Source organism: Diabrotica undecimpunctata, chromosome 2 (assembly GCF_040954645.1).
Source record: "Diabrotica undecimpunctata isolate CICGRU chromosome 2, icDiaUnde3, whole genome shotgun sequence".
Taxonomy (NCBI): Eukaryota; Metazoa; Arthropoda; class Insecta; order Coleoptera; family Chrysomelidae; genus Diabrotica; species Diabrotica undecimpunctata.
In genome coordinates, this window is record NC_092804.1 from 152738428 (window position 1) to 152758229 (window position 19802).

General features: G+C 33.8%; 2 protein-coding genes across 2 annotated transcripts in view; one reads left to right on the top strand and one right to left on the bottom strand.

Annotated features, from left to right (window-relative positions):
- Positions 1 to 14067: 14067 nt before the first annotated feature.
- Positions 14068 to 15024, top strand: LOC140433959 (uncharacterized). Its single transcript, XM_072521931.1, has 2 exons — positions 14068 to 14099; positions 14217 to 15024. Exons 1-2 carry the CDS (start codon positions 14068 to 14070, stop codon positions 15022 to 15024), a joined length of 840 nt encoding a protein of 279 aa, XP_072378032.1.
- A 454-nt stretch (positions 15025 to 15478) lies between these two features.
- The window catches only part of svr (Carboxypeptidase D svr), a 74520-nt gene continuing 70196 nt past the window's right edge, over positions 15479 to 19802 (bottom strand). The window contains exon 19 of the mRNA XM_072523749.1: positions 15479 to 17524. Within this exon, the coding sequence (XP_072379850.1) occupies positions 17394 to 17524 (131 nt within the window). The 3' untranslated portion in view covers positions 15479 to 17393. The remainder of the gene's footprint in view (positions 17525 to 19802) is intronic.

Below are 19802 nucleotides of genomic sequence, written 5' to 3' on the forward strand. Positions count from 1 at the left end.
GTCATATTTGTTATTAACTACTCTGAACAATATTTTTTAGAAAAATTTTTTTGAATAAAATCCTTTATAAAAAGGTATATAAAAAAACCCAGTTGGGCTATGTTAAATTGACAAAACGTTTTCGGAATAAGTATTCCATCATCAGTGTCAAGTTAATACATGGATGTAGCCACTAAATATGGGGGTAAAAACCCTTTAAAAATTACTAAATGAAATTTAGTTTACATTATGTGTAATTTAAAATTAAGATGGTAAAGTTACCGTTGGATTGGTAACATGGCGACATATGACTCTACATTAAGTTGCAAGTCCTGAGACGGTATGTCTACGAGGACTTTATTAAAGCAACTGATTGAAATGAATCAGTTGCTCATTGAAATGAATCAATGAATCATTTCAATCAGTTGCTTTAATAAAGTCCTCGTAGACATACCGTCTCAGGACTTGCAACTTAATGTAGATTCATATGTCGCCATGTTACCAATCCAACGGTAACTTTACCATCTTAATTTTAAATTAGACATAATGTAAACTAAATTTCATTTAGTAATTTTTAAAGGGTTTTTACCCCCATATTTAGTGGCTACATCCATGTATTAACTTGACACTGATGATGGAATACTTATTCCGAAAACGTTTTGTCAATTTAACATAGCCCAACTGGGTTTTTTTATATACCTTTTTATAAAGGATTTTATTCAAAAATTTTTTTAATATATGGTATACAGCCAAATACAGGAACTTAGTTTCCTTGTGAATATTTTTTAGGTTTTTCGACATTAAAAAACATTTTTCGACATTTAATGAGTAGGACTTTTCATGAAAAAATACTGTCAGCCATTTTTTCGAACAGACTTCTTGTAAACAAACATGTTAGCAAAGAATATAGACGCATGTTAGATTAGTAATATCAAACATACCAAAGAAAGTCTAGTTATTAAAAAAAAATAAAGTGTCACAAATAGCAAATCGACTTTTTTAATCGATTATTATTACGATACCTGTACAAAAAAGGAACAACGAAGCGGTGTTGTTTTGCAATATGCAAGAGTGATACACTCTCTAAATTATTTAAAGACAATACATATATTATTTTATAAATTTTCTAAAGCCTTTATTTTGTTATAAACAATGTTATTTCTTTCAAACCAAAAAAATTTATAAACCATCACGTAAGATGTATAATATATATTATGTCATTTTCAAATCTGTATGTACGAAAAACATGGCGGCTGATAAAAAGTCCTATTAAACAGTCTTCTTCTAAAAATTCTTTAATTATCCAGTGACACAGAATAATAAACAATCAGAATACCCACTCTGCTTGAAAAAATAGGTATGCGCATCTCGTTTGTGCAGACGGAATCAGCCATGTTTTAGTAGGAACCAGTGCTGTTTAGTGACACTATCTGGTGTGCATAGAAAAATTAACCCGGTTTAATTTATTTACGGCAACTATAGACATAGTACCTATGCACTATTTTATTCGTACTTTTAGTTGAAGAATAGATTAAATTATTTCAAATGTACTTAATTATTAATCTTTCAAATTTAAATTACAGTTCTGTCGAAGCTTGTCACAAATTTCTCAATTCGAGTCTATGTTTCCGTTTAAAATATGGCGATCGCGTGCTGACAAACTTCAAAGTCGGCATCTGATAGTGGACATTCTGATTGTTATTTATTATGTGGTATGGACAGATAGGTTGAGTTGAGTTATGTCAAAATAAAAAAATTTCAATATAAATTTAGTACATTAAAATAAAGAAAAAATTTACGCTGTCGCTGGTTAACAATAAATAAGTTATTTATTGTCACATTGGCGTACGAACTAAGAATTACAAAAATTGTTACCTAAATTTTATGAACAATTATAGCTTTACAAGCACCGACTACTGATTATCTATTTTTTTTACTCCGAAACTACCAAAAAGGAATCACTTAGTTCTTATATAATTATAGCAATTATCTCTAAGATTTATATGTATATAATTTAGTGTAGTTATGAAGTATTATTTGTTTATAGTGAAACTATAAATATATTTGAATTACCTCTCCAAGTAATTTTGTATTGAAATTTTCAACATTATAAATTTTTGTTATAAAAAATAAATATTTACAAATACATGATCGTTCTTATTTTATAGCGTATTAAGACATTCCGCAAGGGATTAATGAATGGCTGGATTCACTTGCAAATTCCAATTCATAGTAGCAGATCCATTTTGGATTTTATGGTGCTGCAATTTTAATTTTTGTGGCAGGTGTGTGGCTCGAAATATGAAATAATTTACTCGCTTGTTATGTTGGCACCACACTTCACTATGTGTTATTCGTTATTGTAACGTTCGTCACTTTTTAATTATAATTTAAACATAGTATTTTATAAGCCCTAGGGGAAAGGGGGATTAGTGGTCGCCTAAGCATTTTTGTTTATTTATACTGCTGCATAGCTTTAAAAATTATACTGTTAACGTAAATTTAACTTCAAACCTTAGTACTTCAAACTCTATTTACGAAAAATTTTTAAACAGAACAAAAAAAAATTAAAACGGTGTTTCAGACTTCTGCTGGTGGCCATATTTATCCGCTGCCGAGGGGTAAAACTGGCCACTGCCACTATTACCCCCATTTAAAAAATAATTAAATGCAGAAATCGCAAATGTAAATTTTACTTCGAAACTGGTAGTCTTTGTGCAGGGCCACCGCTGCCAAGTGTGCATCGCACACGGGCGGCCAACAATAGGGGCGGCCAAAAGCAGTCCATGGTGATAATACTTTTTTAAAGCGAAAATAAATTTAAATAATTAAATAGTAATGATTCAGATAATTCTGTGAACTCTAATAATATTCCAAACAATAATAATTATTCAGTACGTGATAATACTTAAATTCGTTTCATTTATCCTGTATACTTCTTTTTTTCATCCTAATCTAAAAAAAAATGTCAGAAAATATTATTTATTGTATGAACTGCCGCCCTTTTGCAGGTACAGTCATAAAGCAGTTTCGGGAATACTTTTTAATTCAAAGCGGCTGGCGGCTTTCGGACTTGAGATTTCATACTTAGATACTTTACAAGAATATAGGCAAGTGGTTGTAAAATTTCTGTTATAATATTGTTCCTATGATTATGTTTATAGATGGGTTTATTATGTCTTATGTTCAGTCTTAGTTGAGAATTCGATGAATTTAGACACGCTTTTGATAAAACGATTTTGTTTGTAAAATATAGTAGTGTACCTGTTTCTTTTGCACAGTAGGTACTGTATTTCGAAGTAACCTCGAGATCAGAGCAATTTTATTCGTATACGCGTTACGGCTACATATTATTTGGAGAAACATTATTTGGACAACTTATTTGCAGCGTTTTTGGATTTATTTTGTTAAATTCGCCCGGCTTCGTTCTTAAGTGATAATTTTAAAATGTCCGAAAGAAAAAGAAAACCACTTTTAGGCTTTTAATATAGAAAAATAAAAGAGGCAAAAACTAAGGAGAAAAAAAAACTTAGCGGTGCACTGGAATCATTTTTGATGAAAAACATACATGAAAATAAAGAAGACTCGAATATGAATTTAGGAACTTCAACTTCAAGCGAAGTCCAAACCATAGAAAAAAGAACCAAACAATTGAATATTCCTGCGGATAGAAACGGAGGATTTGATGACAATAATAGCGATAGTGTGAGTGCCGATGCTGAAACGCCTGAACCTGAAACCACCAACCAAGACAGAACAATTAATGTTCCAGTTTATCTGGATTGCAGTGTAGGAAGCTCCAGCATATACTTGGTTTCAGATGATCCCGGAAAATGGCCTGCAAATATGGATCCAAGTGAAGTTCAATTTGTTGTTGAAAATTTTCCTCAGCAAATTACAAAAATTAACTTCCCCAGAGATACAAATAATAGGAAATTTTCAGAAACTTATTATTATCGCAAATTACCTTATCAAGATCAAATTAACCCGTGGTTACTTTACTCATTATCACTAAATAGTGTTTTTTGTGCACCTTGTAAACTGTTTTGTTGTGATGAAAGCAGCCGACGATTACTTAGTGGAATTAATGGGGTAAGTGACTGGCAACATTTAGTTATTATTTTAAAAAGACATGAATCCGGTGCAGCTCATATAAAATATTCTTAAAAACTGTTTGAACTATCTACAACATTAAAAAAAGGATTAACAGTTGACTCTGATCATCAAAAATTATATGAAATGGAGAAAAAACATTGGGGCGCACGTAGAACAAATAACAATTGTAGTAAGATGTGTTTCTGCTTTCTGCAATGTTATCTATAGAACATGAAGTGTGTGCGATATTGAATATTAAAGATATTGTCACAAAGTTTTCCGAGACGAAAGCCCGAAAAGTGCGTTTTTAGTTTTTTTTATGTGTTTATGTTTCTATTCACGGTTTGTTTTAATTGAATTGACGTTTAAATTAGGATATTAGGATATACATATTCTGGACGTTGGATCATGGAGATTAGTCTAAATGTTCAAGTAAGTATTTATCTATTTACAAATTATTATTGTTATATTATGCATCTTCTGCACATTTCTTTAAATAATAGTATATATGTCTAAAGTGTTGGAAGGGGGGGGCGGCAAATATTAAGGTGCACACGGGCGGCCAATACCTTAGCGGCGGCCCTGATCTTTGTGTGCTCATTGGCCGCAAATGCTGCATTGGATCCAGAGTTCTCTGTTTTTACCGAATTCGCCACAAATTGTGCAAATATCTTCGTTAACGTCCCTCTCACGTTCAATCGTCATCATCATCATCTTCAGATGATATATCTTCTGTGATCTTCTGTGTTCTTATACAATTTCTTTTTGGAACTATTCGCGAAGGACTGGACTCTTTGATGCCTATTTTTCGTTTGGTTCCTTTGCTGGCTTTATTTCTCATTTGCTCTTCCTTCTTCCGCTGTTTTTCTTCTAGAAGTAACTTCATTGGTGTTGATGTCATTATTTCGAAATGTTGCTTCCTGTTGCTTTTATGGTTGGATCTTTTATTTCCAACTGAGTCATCTTTTGAGCATTCTGGTAGTGGAATTATGTCCAAAAGATACTTCAAACTTTTTGTCATATGTCGAACTTTCTTTATTCCCCTTAACTTCCTTATTATTCTTCTCCTTATCTAATCCACTTTTTTTCTCTTGGTCTAGTGTCTTTTTATCTTTTTCTTATATAAATGATTCACCTGGAGCAAAGTCTTCATCGGTAAAATTTGGATTATATGGAAATATTCCTGGATTCTCAAAACCTTTAATGGCTTTGACTGGTGTGGCTACGCGACCGTATGAATTTTTAAATATTTCAGCTATTTCAAATGTCGTGATACGCTCATGAGGATGACTTCGAAGATAATTGCCACATTCAATGTTATACGCTGATTTTAACGATGAGTAAAAAGCTACATCCAGCGGTTGGAGTCGATGCGATGTGTGCGGTGGTATGGTTAACATAATAATTCCTCGTCCTTTACAGAAATGATATGTCTCTAATGTACAGTGGCTACTGTGATTGTCGACGGTTAACAAAACTGGATCCTCCTTTGAAGGTTTTACAACACTGTAAAAATGCTGGAGCCATTTGAGAAATATTTGCTCATGTATCCACCCAATATTCGAGCAGCAGTAGACTGCACCAGGTGGTCCATTTTTCTTTAACTCTGGTTTCATCCTTTTGTGGGCATAAATAAACAAAGGTAGAATATATGTTCCTGAGGCACTTATGCAGCACATAATGGTTGTTGTTTGACCTCTTTCTGCGCTTGTAATAAAGCCGACTCTCTTTTGTCCCTTTTCAGCACGTATTTTTCCGGGGTTTTGGATGGTTGTTATGCGTGCCTCGTCTGCATTATATATTTTGGATGCCGAAAATTTATATTAATATGGATTTTAAAGTAGAGAAAAATAGGTTTACTTCAGTTTTGTTAAAAGCAGATATGCGGTTAATACTTGTCGCCTCCGGTTTTCTTAATCGAATAGTTGGATTTCTTTTAAGGAAGCCGTCACGCCAGTCTCTTCCAGCAATTTCTTTTTCTTTGGAAAATGGATGATGTAATTTTTTTTCTTCAGCGTATTTATAGGCACATTTTTTTATTTCTGTGGGAGTTATCCCATAAAAATGTTTTGATAGCTTTATGACCTGCTTTGTCAAAACTTCTTCTTCTTTGATAAATACAGAATTACGATCTAAAGAAGCAGCTGTTGTATCATTTCGCTTTAGTCGTAGTTGAATTGTAGATCTGGGAATTGCAAAACTTCTTGCAACTTCACGGACGCTTCTGCCATTATTTGCTGCACTCAGTTGCTCAGCATTCCATCGTGCTTTGTCACTTTTTCTCTTGTAAACTCGAGGCATCTAAAATATAAGAATTTATAAGGAAATACTCTGTATTATATAAATTCAATTTGGGGGTAATAGTGGCCGGCCAGCATTACCTCCAGGCGCGTGGCTATAATAACCCCAAAATACATATTTATATTGATCGACTCATAATCATTAATCACTTAAATTAGAGCAAGAAATTTTTATATAGTCTTAAACTACGTTAAAAATTTAACAAATGGGTACCAATTATGCAGCTAAATAAACTGAATTACATACTTCTACATACCTTTAAAAATCTTGCACTAATACATCAACTTCAACAAATTAAAAATTCCTTCTTTGCCGGCAAAACATCGTCATTCCTTTAGGTACAGTTTGAACTAAACACTGTTAGATGGCGCAATAGATATTAAACGCGAAATAATAATATAGGCCGTAAATGTAAATATTTCATGGCTACCATTACCCCAGCGGCCACCATTCCCTCCTTCCCCTAACCTTGATACTTTCCTGGCGCCTACAATTTTCTTCTTAGTTCGTTCTTTATTTCATTACGCTTTTCTTGTACACTTATCCTTAATTCTATCATTTGGTCATATTCATTTCCAGGTAACTGTCTTTTAGAGACATGCAAATTGGCCGAATCCTTTCTGAGTTTAATTGGTCATCTGGAATAGCCTGTTAGCCAAGCTGCATTAAGTTTCACAATATTGTGTTGAGCGTACATCTTCATTTTTGTTACATTGGCCACTACTTCCGCCAATCCCCAATTCTTGTTAAATTGGTGTTTACACTAAAGCCCACATATATAATTTTTCTTATATTATGCGCCATATTCGGCCGCATAAGACGAAATGTGGAGGGTACATTCGTCAATTATTTGCTTTATTCGCACGCATAAACAAATACCCAAATAGTAAATATGCCTATCTGTCCACTTGTCGGTTTATTGACACACTTTAAAGGACACGAATAAGCCGAGTACACGCCTAATGTATGTGTCGACTGCCCACACTTCGCTCGCTCCAGCCTTTGCATCTGGGATCCAAAAATTAGTTTCCATAAATCAAAAACAAAGAACGATGTCTGAAATAAAATCAAAACTAACATGGAAAAACCAACTTGCACAGTGAAGGAACTGAAGAAAAAGAAGGATTATATTATGTCCATGAACCGAGAATATAAAACGAAAGTGAATAAGTCATTAGTATCAGGTGCAGGTGCCTCTCAAGTTTTCAATCCTTCATGGTTCGCCTACGAACGTATTGATAAACTGCATTTAAGTAAAAATAAGTCGCAGCGACCGTCAATACGTCCACGTTCATTTTGGTTCTGCAAACACGCATGAAGCAAATATTTGGCATGTTTGGCCCGCCGGCACACGTGTGGACTAGCGTATTTGTTATTCGTTGACGAATAACAAATATTTGGGCGAATACAGCGAAGACGCATAACAAATAATACATGGCGAAGTGTGGTGCCGCCTAGGGAATCTGCCCGTCTGCTGAGCCATCGAGTCGACAATATTTTTAATGCCGGATAAGTATTTTTTCTATACATAAATATATTGATTTTGGTTTATTGATTTGCATAATCTAAAATGAAATAAATGATTACGACGAATAAAGACGTTTCTAATTCTAATAGAATGACTTATTGAACATGAGGGTTGGATATTCTAAACTCTAGAAATACGTCTGCGGCGCTTTACGATAAAACTGGATAAAAAATTATGACAATGGAAAATACTACACTAAAAACGTCAGATAGACTTGTTAAAGGTGATACAGTATTTAAAATTGTCCTGGTAAAATTACATTCATCAAAATTAAATAGATGTCATTTGTTATTTGCTTGAATTATAGTATAAAAATATATGTATTGTACTAGCGCTAAATTTACCAAGAAGAGAAGCAGTGGCCTTCTCAAAGAATGAGTAGGATGAGACTGGGCTTGTAATGTTGCAATATATATCTGTGGTACATTTATTTCTTGGAGATCTAACCTTGTATAAGTTTAAAACTTTTCCTTCTGGTGTGATAATAATCGGATCAGAATTCAATTGGAAAACTGTAAATGAATGAAGACAATAATAAAAAAGGACATAAGTCGAGCTGCTGTAATTGTCATTAACACGATAACTATTATTTGACGAACTCTTATAAGATTACCTCAATTTGGGACATCCGTATCATGTGCCGACTTCCTGAATGGAGAATCACATGGATTTTCATGACGATCTGCATTATCTTCTTCTTAAAGTGCCTATCCGTTCCGGATGTTGGCGATCATCACGGCTATCTTTACTTTATTTATTGCAGCGCGGAACAGTTCAGTGGTAGTCGTGTTATACCACTTTCGTAAATTTTGAAGCCAGGAAATGCGTCTTCTTCCCGGTCCTCTCTTACCATTTACTTTCCCTTGGAGAATCAGCTGGAGAAGGCCGTAACGTTCTTGATTTCTCATTACATGTCCTAGATATTCCAACTTTTTAGTTTAGTTTTGACGGTCATGAGAATTTCACATTCTTTCCCCATTCTACGCAGGACCTCCACATTAGTAACTCTGTCAACCCAGGATATACGTAAGATGCGCCTATAACACCACATTTCGAAAGCTTCGAGCCGATTCATAGATGCAACAGGCAGTGTCCATGCTTCCATTTCGTAGAGCAGAACTGTGAATATATAGCAGTTCAAGAGACGGCATTTTGTTTTTTAATGATATGTCTCGACTGTTGAAAATGGTTCTCATTCTAACGAATGCTGCTTTTGCTTTTATTATTCACTGTTTAATTTCTGTTGAGTGGTCCCATTGGCTATTTAAATTGGCGCCTAGATATGTATATTGCTCGACTCTTTCGATATTCTGTTGGTTGATTGTAAGTTGAGCGTTTAGTATTGGTTTTTTACTAATTGTTATAAATTTGGTTTTCTTTATGTTAAGAGCTAGTCCGTATCTGTTGCTGACTTCTGTTATGCGATTTGTTAATATCTGAAGTCATTCAGATTATCGGCAAAAAGTATAGTGTCATCTGCATATCTAATGTTATTCAACCATTCACCGTTTATTAGTATTCCTTTCGCACAACCGTCTAAAGCTTCCTTAAATACCCATTCAGAATAAATGTTGAACAACAATGGAGACAAAATACAGCCCTGTCGTACTCCACGTTCTATTGCAATTTTATCAGTTAACTGGTCTTCTATTTTGATTTTGGCCGTTTGATTGTAGTAAATGTTTCTGATAATTCTAAGATCTTTGTTGTCAATTCCAATTTCTTGCATTAGAGTCATTAATTTGTCATGTTTTACTCTGTCAAATGCCTTCTGGTAATCTATAAAGCATACGTATATGTCACAATTCACATCCCTGCATCTCTGAAATAGCACCTGTACAGCAAAAAGGGCCTCCCGTGTTCCCAGAGCATCACGAAATCCGAATTGTGTTCTTGTTAGTTGTTCCTCACATTTTGTATATATTCTTTTGTGAATGACCTTTAGAAATGTTTTAAGTAAATGGCTCATAGGGCTTATAATTCTATAGTCTTCGCACTTTCTCGCATTGGGTTTTTTTGGAAGATGTATAAAAGTTGACACTAACCACTCTTGGGGAACCACGCCCGTATCATATATACTGTTAAATATATTTGTCAACCATTTTATGCCATCATAGTCCATAAGTTTTAAGAATTCTGAGTGAATATTATCAGGGCCTACTGCTTTACCATCTTTGGTGCTTTTGATGGCATATTTTGATCTGCATATGTAGAACCTAAACTCAAATATTATTCTTGTTTATCATGAATACACATGTGGGGACTACAAAAATGTTTTGATAAAATTATTTTCTATATTTTCTATATGAAATAAGCAACTGCAATAATAATAATGAAAAATGTATTAAATATATAACAGTTATTTAGTTTAGAGCATGATTGTGAGTAATTATATTAAAACTATGTACACAACACGTATATCACTAATGTAGTACAATGATTAATTAATTTTATAGTCGTGTCAATAAAAACGTCTCCTGAATTCGGAATAAAACTAAATTACATAACAAAATACAACAATCGTTAAGTTTGAAAACTAATATCAAAGTCCTTAAATCAGAGATGCTTCTTTTATAAAGGTATCTATTTTTTAAGCCACTGTAAAAGAACTAAGTACACTGTTTAACAAGTTACAAAAGGGATGCGGAAGTCAGATGCCGCTACAGATGAAAATTGTCCGCTACATTTATTGGGCATGAATCCCAATTTTAATTGACAATATTTTATATTTAATATCTTAATTTCCACTTCGAAATTGTGTGAATGTGTCGTGTCTATACAAGAACATTCCATTATTCCATTAAAATTATTTCGTTTTTTGAGGGATCATCTGGCCAATGACAATAAGTCTTTTGTGTGGGTGGTGAACTTGAAGATAAATGTTTTCTATTTATCTTTCATAGTAGGTAAAAACTTTAAAACCAAAGAATTCCTCTAGTTGAAATTTAAAATAGATGCTACATACAAAAGCTATATACAAAAAGGGATCGGAAAGAACCATATTCACTAGAGGATTGCTAAAGTAAGCAAGTAAAATACAGGATGTTCTACTTAAAATATTGTAGTAATTATATAAAATATTATTTCGCCACTAAAGAACTATATTATAATTATAATATAGTTCATTTGGTGAGAAAGTTTGTGATGAGAGTCCCCTTTTTCTTTTTCCATGGGGAATCCACTCTAGAAAAGCCTTTGCAATACAGGAGTTATTTTTATGAAGTATGTCAATTCAACCCCACTTTCTGGATATCATTCTCTATCGACTTCTATTATGTCAGATGTAGCAGATCTTCGTTTCTGATGGTGGCAGGTCAAAAAATAGAAACAATTCTTCGTAGACATTTGTTAACAAAGACCTGCAGATTGTTTGTAAGGGTTTTGTCTCTTTTCAGGTTTTACATCCGTAGAGTAGAACAGACTTCGACTGGAACATTCGGATCTTTATCTTTATGGTATACTGGTCAGACCTCCAAACGGGGCTGAGCATGGTGAATGCTTGTTGACCTTTTCTGTTATAACACTTCCATGGTATTTAAAATTGTCCACACTTTCAATGTGCGAGTTATTAACAATAACTAGTATTTTATACGCTTTGATGGAAAGTGTTGTCAATTGGTCAGTCACATCTTGGAACTTTTGCCCTAAGAAATAGGATATAGAATACGCAGATATCATCGGCGTATTCTAGATCCTTTATACGTGTGGGTCACAGTTTATAGCTATATTAAAAAGAAATGGAGAAAGTACGCATCCTTGACTTACGTCAGTAATTTCAAATCCGTCACTATTAACTTAATAGATATTCTTTTTGCGGGATATTGTTAAGCTCCAAAATTTTTCACATATCAGCATGTGATAAACTGTCAAAGTCGCGCTCGAAATCGACAAAAACCAGGTGTAAGGGTTTGTTCCACTTGACCGATTTTTCCATTATTACCTTCACAGTATTGACGTGGCCTATATAGTAGAATTTTGGTTAAAGCCTGCTAGATTGGCTCAAAATTCAACTTTGTTTCTTAATCTTTTAAGTATGATGGTCGTGAGAATTTTATTTATAACGGTAAGCCACTTATTTCTCTTCAAATGAAATCGTAGGCTTCCACGACCAGAGTCAGAATTATAGTTTATTCGTCTTCCGGGTTTGGACCGTGTCATTTGTGAGTGACCCAAAAGTGGGTTCATCTCGACGTTTCGCTACAATTGTATGTAGCTTCTTCAGGAGAACAAAAAAGAAAAAGAAAACAAAAGACAGGAAGAGGGATAGTTAGCAACGGTAACTCAGTTACTCAACGCAACCAGAGGCAAATACTAACTACCAAGATGGGCTTTTGGTCACAGTAACTCAACTACTTAACGCAGCCAGAGGTGAAAACCAAATGCCAGGACAGGGATTCACGTCCAACAGCTCAGAACACTAACGCGTCGAGAGGCGGGTTCTGAGCTGTTGGACGTGAATCCCTGTCCTGGCATTTGGTTTTCACCTCTGGCTGCGTTAAGTAGTTGAGTTACTGTGACCAAAAGCCCAACTACTGGTTGCGTTGAGTAACTGAGTTACCGTTGCTAACTACCCATCTTCCTGTCTTTTGTTTTCTTTTTCTTTTTTGTTCTCCTGAAGAAGCTACATACAATTGTAGCGAAACGTCGAGATGAACCCACTTTTGGGTCACTCACAAATGACACGGTCCAAACCCGGAAGACGAATAAACTATTTCTCTTCAGTTTGTGCACAGTGTGAGGTCGCCCTTTTGGTAATGTTACCTTTTTTCCAGCCTGGTATAATGCAGTTTGTTTCATACAACTCTCTGATTATGGAGAGCAGAAGTTCAGCGGTTAGATGCGCTTCAGCTTTTAGAAATTCGGCAGCAACGTTGCCGGTTCCCGGGGACTTATTATGTTTTAAAAATTTGATAGCCGTTGCTATCCCCAACTTGGAGATAGTTTTTTCTGTAGTAAGTTGTGTATAATTACTTTTGGAAATAGCAAACCTATTCAAAAGTGATACACTGAAAGTCGATACAAAATTTTAAATTAGTACATATGTATTAAAATTTAAAATAAAATAGATGTTTTATCGTGTTTTATTAGGAAAAAAGAAATTTTTCAAGATTTTAAAATATTTCTCTAATTTAAGGCTACTTTGAATTTCTGGGAAAAAAAATTTTGAATATGTTTTCTTAGTACGTTTTTTCGATTGAGCGTATTGTGCCCTATTTACTTCGATCTTATGGATCTATCAAATCTAAATACTATTTGGAAATTATTTGGTTTTCCTAAACTTGTGAGTTGCCTTCAGGCCGAATCAGGAGACTTGTAAGTTAGACAATTAAGTAGAAAAAAAAATAATTTAAAACTTACATGCTACGGGACATAACAATTTATAAAGTTTTTTTTTATTACATTCTTAGAAACATTCGAAAGTATAAACTAATATCGATATCGATGGTTTAAGTTAAGTTAATGGGCAAATATTTCGGATACTTTCTGATTTGCATGCATCTATTGTGTAACGCATAGATATTGCTTATAAATAAAAAAATGTAGTTTTCTAACACGTATTTTCTCATCAATGCTCTTTTTTTCCACGTTGTTCTGAGTCTTCGCTTTTCTTACCGAAAAACTTATCATCTCCTTGTGCTATAGATAATCCTGATATTATTATACTTGAAGTTCCACGTCTTCATTAAAAGTTAAGTGTTAAAACTGTTTAACGAAGAAATTATAAGAAATTCACTTAACGTAGACACATAGTTTGGCTTTCGTGATGAATTTATAACAAAAAAAGCACTATTCGCTCAGAATTTACTCATACACAAATGCATTTGTGTGACTCGTTAATTTTGAAAAAAACTTTTAGATATTACGAAGAACTGTTAACGCCAATAGAGATATTAACCATTTAAGCTTAGAACGCACTGGGTTGGGACGGCACAGTCGGACGGTACGTCCGTAATTTTTCAAAAAACATTGGCATTGATTTCCCTTGTGTTGCCCAAACTTACCCTCCGTCGTTCTAGAAAAGGCCGAAAGAAAAATTTTAGGACATCCCGACAAGACGTACCGATGACTCATTAGCTGTTCTGGAAGAGCGCGCAGTGATAGGTACGGATTTTCTGCCATTTCAGTTAAATTGTTTAAGTGATTGATAATGGTTGATGTCTACTATGTCTATGTTGGCGAAAAACTACCATGAACTGTACAATTTGCTTTATCCGGAATACTTTCCTAATACCAGAAACCAGTTATTTCTGTAGAACAGGAAAAGATGCTAGCTGATTCTGTAATTAAATTATCAAATCTTTTTGGCTTAAAGAGAGCTAGAAGCGACTAGTAAGAATCGAGTATTAGCTTTGAATAAAGCAGATATAAATGTGCTTTATGATAATGTGATAACATTAACGGAAAAATACAATTTTCGCCTGGACAGCATATACAATGTGGACGAGACTAGGATAACAACTGTGCATAAACCATCTCGTGTTCTTGCACCAAAGGGAAGAAAGCAAGTTGGGTCCATTAGTAGCGGCGAGCGAGGTCAAACCACTACTGCAGTTTGCTGTATGACTGCTGCGACACAGTATCTTCCACCAATGTTTATTTTTAAAAGGTTAAGGATGAAGGAGGGATTAAGTAGAAATGGTCCACTTGGCTTCTTCTATCATTGTGTAATGTCCGGTTGCATAACCGAGAAATTATTCTTCGAATGGTTAAAGCATTTTTGTAAATTCGTCAAAGCCTCCGCTGATGATTCTGTCATGCTCATTTTAAACAGTCACACTTCACATTCTACTCTTCAATCCTATAATTACTACCGTGAAAATGAAATCATAATGATTTCTCTTCCCCCTCACACATCTCATAGGGTTCAACCATTGGAGACCTTTTTCTGTAGTTTGAAATCTGCATATAATCACGAATGTGACCAGTTTATGAGAACACATTACTATGAAACAATTGCTGTTACAGATTTTGCAGAATTATTCGCTAAAGCATACAACCGCTTAACGACGATTGAAAAAAGTATGAATGGTTGCAAAATTAGAGGACTGTATCCGATAGAGAGGAATATATTTATAGTAAAAGATTTTAATCCAATAACTGATACACCTACTGCTATCTAGGATAATATGGATATACCAGCTGCGATGATCGATGCAAACAAAGTGGTTTGACTTCCATCGGAAAGTGTACAAAAATAATTTCCGATTCAACAAAGCTATTGAAGCATAAAAATTCTGAATACTTTTCATTTGGACACTGACGAATCATTTTGCGAGTTACAAGATAGGTATGATAACGAAGCTACATATGATAAGGGCGGTAAAACAGTGGAGATTAAGAACAGGACATTCGAATGATTACATCCAACATCTAAACCTAAACCTAGACAAAGCAAAATAAAGAAACAGAAATTCAAAATCTTGACCTCGACACCGATGAAAAAGAGTTATTACTATTTAAATGGGAATAAGCCATAATTAAAGGTTAAAGTACGTTTATTGACGTTTTAATTTCCACTTCGGAAATCGTTCTCAAAATACAAACATTAGTGATGTAATGTTTGTATTTTGAGAACGATTTCTGAAGTGGAAATTGAAACGTCAATAAACGTACTTTAAACTTTAATTGTGGCTTATTCCCATTTAAATAGTAATTACTCTAAAATGCCACAAGAAAATAGCTTCAGAACAATATTAAGAAAAAGAGTTGGAAGAAAAATAGTTTAAAAAACAAAAGAAAGCAGCTAACATTGTCAAAAAACGCGTACTTAGCGAAGATAAAAAAAGTAAGGAGCCAAACAAAAAGAAAAAACATGAAATAAAAGTAATAGAGGAAGAAACACCATCAACATGCTATGTTTGCGGTGAATTCGGGCAGATACTGAATATTGGTGGCGATGCTCATGTGGCACATGGTTTCATGCTGATTGTACCACTGTAGATAATGCAGAAACCTTTACATCTTGTAATTATTCACTTATTCATTAATTTTTTAAAAATTTCGGTCGATATTTCCCATTAGTTATCGGGTAATATCGTCCCAAAAACTTTTTTTTATTTTTTTTTTATTTTTCTAAATAAAGGGCTTTTTGAGGTTCAGTTGTGCTTACTTCCCTTCTTTGAATATCATTAAATGTATACACGTCAATATATGTGGTTTTTATTGTTACGTATTTATTTTATGAATTATTTATGTTAGGTGGTCGATATTAGACCACCTTCCTCTACTTCGCTCACAGAAAATTCATCTTAGTAAATACAACTTATTCTTAAACCATCGATACTTAAATTAGCAATAACATATTAGGTTTTACCATTGATATTTTAAAATTTAGATCTATGTAATCTTTTTTTTTTTCTACAAACGCAGTTGCACGTCATCAACCAGCCATTACAGACAGTTGCGGCACGTATTTTTTTATTAATACCAAAAAGATTTAGTAATATAAACGAACCTAAAATAAAAGACTAAAACATTCAAATAGTTCACTTCAAATATCGCAAACCTAACCTTCGGCAAGTTGTTTAGCATCAATTTAGCAAATAAATGAAATTGAAGTCACGTCACTTAAAAACATAGGTAATAATTTATAACTTCTACTTTTTAATCACTATGAATATTTTCTCATGTAGCAGTTTACTTTTTATATCAATTTGAACAAAAATGATCTTCCATTATAATCGATTATTTTTGACATTGCGATTTTTTACCATATAACTATGAAACATCGATATAATATAATCAGGATAGAACCTATGAATAAATATCTGCGTCCAAACTAGCTAATAACAATGACCGATCTTATTATAGTATTAAACACATACGTATTAACCTTACATTTTCATTATTTCACAATTCCGTAAATTATCTACTATTTTGACAATATGGCAACGTTGTGCGAAAATGACAACGTCAACTTAAGCTAATAGACAACGTGCAACGGTTTTAATAGAAAACCAACATCTAAAATTATTAATTTTTATAACAATAAATACTAAAATATTCAATAAAAATTTTCTTACTTCAGTTAAATAACTATATAAAATTAACAGCTATTATCTAAAAAGGCTAAATTTATAATCTCTTACTTAATTTTCAGACTAATAAATAGGCGAGAAGATGAGAATATAATGCAAGAGAATGTGATATAAAAAAAATTACACCCACTGGTCAAAAATATTGAATAATTACCATTGTAATAATTCATTGCAATGTTTATTATATAATTAGGTTTCGCTGAAATGGGAAGACTTGTTAACTTTAAATATTTCACTTACTCTATACAAATATTGCGCGTAAAAGTCGATATATTCAGTTTATACAGCCTTGGTCTGTATAAAGATGTACTGAAATATATACTTTATAGGTATATATTTCAGTACATCTACAGTTTGTGATAAAAACTTTAAAAATTTAAAAAAATATTTACACACGTTATACCGTTTACAATAAATCCTAACACACTGTTATGTGTCTTTTGTTTTAAAAACTAAGGATGCTGTAAAAGTACTACTTCATCATCGGTGTCGACATAATTATCGTCTAGCGAATAACGTTTATTCGGCACCTCTTCATCGCTTTCCTCATCTTCGTCATAGTACGGTCTCAATATTGGTTTTTCTAAAAGAAATTTGGTATTATAATCAATTTACATTTTAATAGATTAAAAAGTAAATGAAACAAGTATACACTCATGGACAAAAATATGGAATATTGTAGGTGGAAATGTATTTTGGAGTTACTACAGTTAAATATGTTTAGTAAACAAACCAGTAAACATAAATGTGACACAAGCATATGCACCAACAGCAGATAAGTCAGAAGAAGAAATAACTAAGTTCTATAAAGATCTGGAAAAAGCAATAAGACTAACAAAGAAAGAGGACATAAACATAATAATGGGCGACTTTAACGCCAAGGTGGGTAAAGGAAGATTATGAAGACATAATTGGAGAGTACGGCCTTGGAGTTAGAAATGAAAGAGGCGACCTGCTGTGTGAATTCTGCCAGGAGAACGGTTTTGTCGTCATGAACACATGGTTTCAGCTCCCACCTCGTAAGTTATATACTTGGAAATCACCAGGAGACCGTCCAAATCGAATAATTAGAAACCAAATTGACTACGTTTTAATAAACAGAAGATTTCGTAACGCTATCAAAAGAATCACAGCATATCCAGGTGCTGATATTGCATCCGATCATAATCCGCTAATAGCAGATGTGAGGTTAAAACTAGCAAAAATTAAGAGAACAAATACAAACACCAGCACGCCTATAAATACAAGAGAACTGATGAAAGACGAAAATCTGAAGAAGAGTTATGCAAATCAAATTAATGAAAGAATGCGAATAATAGAACAAAATGATGATATCGAAGAGATGGTCAATGATATTAAAGGAACGATTCTGGCAGTAAACAGGGAAGTTAAAACACAGATCAGGAAGAGAAAGCATAACGAATGGATGACGGACGAAATTATGGATCTAATGGAAAAGCGAAGGCAACATAAACAACAACGTAATCAAGACAAATACAAACAGATACACAAAGAAATTCGCCAGAAAATTAAGAAAGCAAAAGAACGTTGGATGGTGGAAAGGTGCAACGAAATAGAACAATTGCAGGAAAAAGGAGATAGTTTTGGACTACATAAGAAGATCAAAGAAATATCGAATATACACAAAAGCCACCACAGAACAAGAATACGCAACGACAGAAACGAATACTTAGAGTCAGAAGAGGAGATAGCAATGGCGTGGAAAGAATACGCAGAAAGACTTTTTAATGACGAAAGACCAACACAACCAACGCGCAAACTTCCTTCCGAAAACTTATCAGGGCCATCAATAATGCGAAGTGAAATAGAATATGCAGTTAGAACCACAAAGATGCATAAAGCAACAGGTCCAGATGAAATTAATATAGAAGCAATAAAACTACTAGACGAGGAGAATATCGAAATCTTGGTAAAGCTGTTCAATAGAATTTATGATACTGGTTACATTCCGCGACAATGGCTGCAGTCATCCTTTGTGATGATCCCAAAAACAGCTAATGCCACAAAATGCAATGAACACCGCTTAATCAGTTTAATGAGTCACTTGCTGAAACTCTTCCTTAGGATATTACACTCAAGAATGTACAAGATACTAGAAGAACTTAGCGGGTCAACACAATTCGGTTTTAAGGGAGGACTAGGAACAAGCGAGGCAATTTTATGTTTGAACACTTTAATACAAAACTGTTTAGATCAACGAAAAGATATCTACCTCACCTTCATCGACTACGAGAAGGCATTTGACAATGTTAAACATGATATCATGATGGAACTACTACATAAGGCCAACATTGACCAGAAGGAGATCAGAATTATTCAGAATCTATACTGGAACCAAATGGCAAAGGTGAGGATTAATCAAGACCAATATACGGATGAATTTGAAATCCTGAAAGGTGTCCGCCAAGGCTGCATACTCTCTCCGATGCTTTTTAATTTATATGTTGAAAATATATTTGCGGAAGCATTAGAAGACACGGAATTAGGCATTAAGGTGAACGGCATACCAATTAGCAACCTACGCTATGCGGACGACACAGTGATTATAACTGATAAATTGGAAGATCAGCAGTTATTACTTGATAGGGTGAATAGCATAGGTAAAAAATATGGCCATCAACTATGGCTATCAACATTTTGAAAACGAAATATATGGTCATTAGCAGAAACCCTCCAGAAAACCCGATAATATGCATAGGTGACGATCGCATAAAACGCGTGAAAACTTTTAAATACCTTGGCACCACAATCAATGACCAATCGGATCCACAACAAGAGATAAAAACCCGAATACAAATGGCAAGACAAGCTTTTGTGAAATTCAGACCGCTCCTATGTAA

What these genes read in the sequence shown, in the direction of transcription:
- LOC140433959 (XM_072521931.1), top strand. Translation starts at nt 14,068, where the DNA reads ATGTCTATGTTGGCGAAAAACTACCATGAACT. An exon ending in GCGAAAAACTACCATGAACT is followed by an intron (nt 14,100 to 14,216) that starts GTACAATTTGCT and finishes TTTGGCTTAAAG; the next exon opens with AGAGCTAGAAGCGACTAGTA.